General features: G+C 39.8%; 1 protein-coding gene across 1 annotated transcript in view; it reads left to right on the top strand.

Annotated features, from left to right (window-relative positions):
- Window positions 1–7,002, top strand: part of DOCK5 (dedicator of cytokinesis 5) — a 289,956-nt gene extending 282,954 nt beyond the window's left edge. Inside the window, 4 exon segments of the mRNA XM_006864377.1 lie at window positions 4,104–4,272; window positions 4,905–5,043; window positions 6,223–6,326; window positions 6,898–7,002. Of these exon segments, the coding sequence (XP_006864439.1) occupies window positions 4,104–4,272; window positions 4,905–5,043; window positions 6,223–6,326; window positions 6,898–7,002 (517 nt within the window).
- The last annotated feature ends 256 nt before the right edge of the window (window positions 7,003–7,258 follow it).

Genomic DNA, 7,258 nt, shown 5'->3' with positions numbered 1-7,258 from the left:
TCCAGTGCATATCCTATAGCTCCACATCAGGACTCTTTAAAATACTGAAAACTTGTAAAAGGAAAAAAAAATCCTTTTAACTTTGTCACGCAGAAATAGTATATAACTAAAATGTTCCTTAAACTGAAAAGTTTAATTGCATAATCACAAATATATATATATATATATATACATTTTATTAAACTGGAAAAGCATTGCATTTACCATTTTGTAACTGATTACTTAGTGGGAGTGGTGGGTGAGATTAGCAGCCTGATTTATAACTACTGCACAACCAAAGCTCCTTTATTACTTCATACATCTGCTGAATATTTACACAAAATTAAGTTTTTAAGGTAATGGTGAATATAAGACAAATCAGTTAACTCATGACTTACTCATAAATATTCATAAATGTTTAATTCCATATTTTAATAATTCTAAGGAGCCCTGGTATTACAGTGGTTATATCAGAAGAATAACTTCTCAGAATGGCAATGGAGTTAAAAATCAAATGTTTAACAGTTATTAATACTTTGCTTAGTGCTCTTATTTTTTACCATATGTGTTTACATGTTGTTATATAATCATTGTTATTAGTTTTTATTATTATCAGTTTTGCTGGTTACATACCATTGCATCATATGAATGTGTCATAATTAAATCTTTTCCTATAGAATACTTAAAGTTATGTCACGGTTCAACAAACTGTTTATCAAAATGATTCATTAATACAAATATGGTTAGGTCATATCAATCTAAAATACATTTTTATTATAAAAAATTGTAGCACAGTATTTTTATTTAGGATAAGTTCTTAGAATTCACACATTGTCTAGTCAGGACAAAGTTTTCTCCAGTTGCTGATCACAGAGGAATAGCTCTATGCAGTGCTATATGCCATGTATGAGTGAAGATTCATAGCTTATCATTTTCATCAGATATGTCCCTGTCATAGGTATCATCAACACTCTTTGAAGTAACACCTAACTGAGCTGTGTATTCTTGTCTATAATTTTTCTTCTTCTCTTTTTTTTTAATGCCTTAAATACAAAGACTGTGTAAAGCCTATGAATTCTGTTGTGTTCTGTTCACTAAGAGTATTCTCTTCTTTAAGCTCATTCTCATTCAGAATTTTGGACAAAAATATTTTTGAAGCAGTTAATGAAAATAAGAGACATGGTCATTCCTTGGTATCCTCAGGGAGTTGGTTTGGAGATCCCTGTGGACACCAAAATCCATTGATTCTCAAGTCCCTTAATATAAATTGGTGCAATATTTGCATAGCACCTATGCATATCTATGCACTTCTTCCCATATATGTTAAATTATCTCTGGATTACTTATAATGCCATATATAATGTAAATGCTCGAAAATAGCACTTTTTGCTCCTTCTTAGCCTCTGAGGGATTGCTTTAACCAGTTGATTGCTTTTTTTTTTCATCCCATATTTTCAGTCCACAGTTGGTTGAGTCCACAAATCTCGAATCCCCAGAAAAGGAAAGCCAAGTATATTGTAAAACAACAGGCCGGGAAATAAGGGCATCTCCATGCTGTGACCTCAGCTGGGAGGCTTTCACCCAATTTCCCCTGTAGATAGAAGAGATCGTTCATAATATTTTATGACTCTTATTCAGAATATTTTTCAAGCCACTCAAACTTAAGGTAATGGTGACCCTGATTCTCCTATTACCCATGTCATGTCGCAGTGCTTAATACGTACATGATGATTACGGGGTACACACAATGAACTGTTCATTCCTTGTTGGATACGTACTTCCTCTTTGGCAAATGAGGGGTTATGGCATGGAAAGAGGAAATTACTCAGTGCATTGTGTTAGGGCAAACGCTAACACTCTCAGTATGTCAACCAAGTACATACTTGGGAAAGTAGGGGCCCTCAAATAAAATGTTATGTGGGGGAAATGATATTTCAGAAAATTTTTGGGAGTAGTCACTAGAAGAAAGAAAAAAATAAAGCAGAACTCTGTGGGACTTCATTCCACTTGTTTTCTGGTACAGTTTAGTTCAGAGTCGGGTATTACTGAAACTTGTATCTTGTGTCTGGGTCTAGTCCTCTCAGGCATTTGTCATCACCTCTTGTCTCCGGGTCAGTGAATGACTAAGCCAGCAGAACCCTGGCTGGTTTTGGTTCTTCCCTTTAGCTACTGTTTGAGGTGACTCATTTTGTTTTACTTTGTTAACTTCAAGAGTAATTAGAGTGCTTTTGGAGTTTAGTTCTGTTGTTTTTTTTTAATTGGTACAGATTTAATAAGCTAAATAATACTGAGTGGAATCCTGGTAAATATTAAGCACTCCACATTCACAATTGGCAAATACCAAAAAATGGAAAATTCTGACATGCAGTTGTTTTAAAACAAAAACCAAAAAACAGAAACAAAAGGTGATCTGGAAAAGGAGAGGATACTTTAGAATAAAAAAGAAACAAAGAAGGGAGGGAGGAAAGAAGAAAGGAGCGAATGAACTGCAGATTGGGAGCATTTTCCACTATGGATCCAGTTAAACTTGTTGCTGTACTATGTTCTATAGGATTTTTTTAATGGGTAATATTTCAGAAGTAGATTACCAGGCCTTTCTTCCAAGGCACCTTGGTGTGAACTTGAGCTTCCAGTCTTTTGGTTAGTATCCAAGAGCTTGCTCTTCTTAAGGCTGAGATGATTCACTCCTCAGCATCACAGGCTGTGCAGTGCAGGCTGGTGAGCAGAAGCAGTCTGGTCATCTCCCAAAAGGCGTGTCCCTCCTGTATTAAATGAAAAATGCAAAGATGATGTTTGCCCACCAGGGTTCAGGCCTGGGTGCAGTTGTGTTGACTGGCATTTGCCCTGATGACCAGAAAGCTGGGGCAGTGTCTGCGCTCCCAGGAGTACATAGCATACATTCATGAAGCCTCCCCTCTGGGATCCCTGCAGCATGCCCCCTGAGTGAATGAATAAAAGGAGGGGCCACTGTTGATAAGCCACCTGGCCTACAAGAAAGGGAATTGGAGATTGAAAGTCTTAAAATGACTTAAGAAACAGAATCCAAATAAAGCAAGTGAATAGTGTTTGGTTCCTGATTCAAATAAACTACCTATTTACAAAAAATGTGAAGGACATTATGGAAATTTGAACCTAGACGGTGATTTAATTCCTTAGGAATGATGATGGCAATATGGTTGTTTTGTTTTTACTTTGCTTTACAATCATCCCTTAATAAAATTTTGTATGTGTTTGCCCAATTATTCCCTCAACATACCATAACTCCCACAGCCACTGAGTCGATTCCCACTCATAGCAACCCAGTATAACGTTTCCAAGACTATAGATATTTACAAAAGCAAATAGATAGATAGCCTCTTTCTCTTGCACATTAACTGGTGGGTTTGAACTGCCGACCCTCTCTCACTGTCTCTTTCTTTATATTTCTGGCTTCTTTTTTCATGAAACACCTGTTTATATCCTTTGACAGTTTTTAAAAGTTTGCCCTGATTCTTGAATGAATCAAGCTTGAAAGTCTATTCATGGCAATAAGCAAGCATTCATGTTCTAAAGAAGTTAGTACTATCATTATCCCCATTTTACAGATAAGGAAACTGAAGTTGTCTGCCCAAGGTCACCCAACAAGGGTTTGAAAAGGCCGTAAGACTCTAGAGCATGTATTAGCATCCTTTACAGAAAGTTGCCTACTGCTCTTTTACTTTATGGGTTTTGTCTTTTCTTTTATGTTTAATAAGAGCTCGTTCCTGGGACAAGGTGGTGCTGTTGTTAAGTGCTGTCAAGTCGGTTCTGACTCGCAGCGACCCTGTATAGGGTTTCCAAGAAGCAGCTAGTGGGTTTGAACTTCTGACCTTGCAGTTAACAGTGCAGGGCTTATCCTACAGCGCCACACCAGGACAGGTAGACACTAGTATTTTCTTCCAGTATTCTTCCAGTCCTCTCATCTCTGCACATTTATATCTTGGAAAGTTCAGTTGGCAGTTGGGAAATTCAGCTCAAGAACCTGAAAGAGAAGTCACAGATTGAGATTTTGATTGAAGAGTCATCACTGCTGCTCCTTCCTGAGTGAATTTTGCCTGTCGCGTGACCAGTGTTTTGTAACTTTTTTCCTTGTGCCTGGCTGCTAGGTCAATCCTGGAGCCACTTTTCGAGCGCAGGGCCTCATCAGGTGCCAGAGTTGAAGATCTCCCCCTCAGAGAGGACAACGAGAACCGAATCAGCAAATTCAAGAGAAAAGATTGGAGCCTGAGCAAGTCCCAGGTCATTGCAGAGAAAGCATCCGAACATGATCTAATGGTAAAAGAATCAATAAATTGAAATGAGAGAAAACAAGAAAAGCACTGAGGTTTGCTGCTGCCTCCATTTTAGCCTGGCACGTTGCCCTTCCCTCCACAATAGTGAGTCAGCAGCTAGAAGCCTGGCTGATGCTTATCTCTGGGCAGAGCAGCTTGTGGTGGGTGTCAGATTGCAGATTGTGGTAAGAAAGCACATACAGAAAAGCTAAGTTTCTAAACCAGTAATGGTACAAGATCTCATACCCACATGTCAACATGCGTCTTGGTGCTTAGAGTTGTGGTTGTCACCATCATGTTCCATGAGTCAGTCCAAACACTGTCGTTTCTCTTCTTTTAGCATTTCCTCACTTTCTCTGAGAATCAGGGTGGCTTATTTCCAACTTAAATAACACAGTCCAACTGGAATCAAAACCATAGCCAGCCAGAAAGTGATCTGTGGTTCAGTTATTCCCAATTAATGTCTTCACCATGGTATCCACCACATGCCAATGTTGTAAGCTAAAAAGTGGCTCCTGAAATTATGCCCTGTTGCAAGTTGCTGCTCAGTAGACAAGGTTGTTTAGAGCATTGTTGAACTCAGCGTGCCTCCCTGTGAGAATATTTTGCTTTACTTTCCGCCCCCCCCTGTACTAGAGCCCATCCAGAAAAGCACAAAGGCCAAAGAGTCTCCAACTGGTGGACAGTCGGCTAGCACCATTTCACAGCTCTTCACCTCCTCAGTCAACACCCATGAGCCCACCACCACTCACTCCTAAAGCTACCAGGACCCTAAGTAAGTTTTCATGTAGCCCTTATGTTTTTTTAGTAGGGGATGAAGTATGTCTGCAGGTCTGGGCAGTTTTTAACCAAGCCAGCCACTTAAGCATACTCAACTGTTGTCAAGTTGGTTCGATTCAATGGTAGTTGGTAAAATACAGTTAGACTGTAGTTTAGCAAGGAGCCCTTGGATCATTGTTAGTTGCCATTGAGTTGACTGACTCATGGAGACCTGATGTGTAACAGAATGAAACTGTGTCTGGTCATGTGGCATCTTCACAATTACTGTTTTGTTTGAATTCATCGTTGGTGGCTAGTCATCTGCCTAGTTATTTGAAGAGTTCTATTGTCCTATTCTAAATGTAAATGCATAGATAAGATAGATTAGTACTAGGACCAAACAGCAAGCAAGTACTTATGAACTCGCTATTGGATAGATTGTTGTTGTTGTTAAGTACCATTGAGTACGTTCTGCCTCACAGCAACCTTATGTAGGATTTCCAAGGAGCAGCTGGTGAGTTTGAATCACTGACCTTGCAGGTCAAACCAACCTGGTGGTCCAGTGCTTTATCCCAGAGCACCACTCCAGAAGATAGTCCTGTAAAATAAGGACAGAAAAAATTGACTTATTCCATATATTATGTATAGTCTAGCTTGGGGGAACTGTTAATATAAAATACTTGAGAAGAATTAAAAGGTACCCATAGTACAGGGGCAATGGAGTGGTGAATTTGTCAATGCCAGATAGCAGACTGTGGTCACCCAAGAGTTAATCAGGTAAGTTTTCTTGGAGAAAATGGAGTATTACACACTCTAAATGATAAAACTACAGAACTCCAGCTTAATTCAGCCAGTATTCATTGAGCACCTGCATTGTGTCCAACATTTTTCCTAAGTACTTGGGGTGGATCAGAGAACAAAGTAATACCCCATGTTCTCATCAGCTTCATAGTAAAACCTGAATAAAAATTAAAAAAAAAAAAACACCAAGGAATTTTTACTTTAGAACTTCTTGTGAAGCTAGTGAAGCCTTCTGGTGCATGAAAGATGCTGCATTTGTCTCATGGCGTAAAAGATCTCCTTCATCCTGTCCACAGACAGAATCTAGCTGTAGCAATTTGATTGGCAAGCCAATCAATGACATTCCTTGATGCATTTTTTTTCCCTTGCTTTCAATTATATTCTGTATTTCTAGGCTCCCCATCTTTGCAGACAGATGGGTTGATGGCATCTCCTCTCCCTCCTCCACCTCCGCCCAAAAGCAAGCCCTATGAGAGCGGTCAGAGGAACTCTGCAGAGGTAGGAAGCCACGGCAGACTGTGTCCCGGGAGCACGGCACCTGGAAAATAGCATAGGGTTTCCGAAGCTTTGCAGTATTCAGGTTTTCCCTTGAATTTGTTATTGCAATCGATTCTTGGTTCATTCCTGAAACCACAAATGGTAAACAAAGTTTTCAGTGGGAAGAGAAGATAGGATATGCAAGTAAGCTTTTTCATCCAGTTGAGGGTAGAGGAGTTCTCTGTACCTCAGCATGGGTACAGGTGGGTGAAATAAGACATGTGGTGTGGTTCACCTTGGAGTGATGGTCATTCTGCAATGGTATCTACTATTTGTCAATTATCCAGGTGTTGAAGATATAATAGTATGGGAGCCAAGGGTTAAGGGATATGGGCGCAGGGCATGCATGTATTCATGTCTGATTATGTCAAGAGAATGAGGCAGGACAAATCATGATTTTATTTTTCACCTTACAAGGGCTCTATAAATAAACTGTAATCCGTTAGAAGCTAAAAGAGTATGTGGGAAATGTGAAGAAGACTAAATTGAGAAGATAATACTTATTTCTGATTTCACATGTCTACATCCTCAGATTGCCCCTCCATTGCCTGTCCGAAGAGAAGCTAAAGTCCCACCTCCACCACCTCCAAAAGTTCGGAAATCTGGCATCCTTTCTTCTGATCCTGGATCTCAGTAAGGATCTTGCCCTCTCGGGAACTGCGTGCCTTGGACAGCTGATGCCTGAGAATTGGCCTCCAGAGGGCAGTGTCCTCTCTTCACAGGCAGGCTCCCTGCTGACTAGTCCTTCTGATCTGGGATCTGATGCTCACCAACTCAAAGTCTGGGTTTTTTCTTTTGAAAGCTTCTCTTTGATAAATGTTTGAGGCCATACCACATCTCCTCCAGTCCATGTGGAATTCCAGAGTTATCCGTTCTCTGTACCTGTCTCCAAA

The sequence above is a fragment of the Chrysochloris asiatica genome, unplaced genomic scaffold (genome assembly GCF_000296735.1).
Source record: "Chrysochloris asiatica unplaced genomic scaffold, ChrAsi1.0 scaffold00064, whole genome shotgun sequence".
NCBI classification, from domain to species: domain Eukaryota; kingdom Metazoa; phylum Chordata; class Mammalia; order Afrosoricida; family Chrysochloridae; genus Chrysochloris; species Chrysochloris asiatica.
Note: the sequence above shows the minus strand (reverse complement) of the source record. Positions and strands in the feature narration are given on the sequence as shown.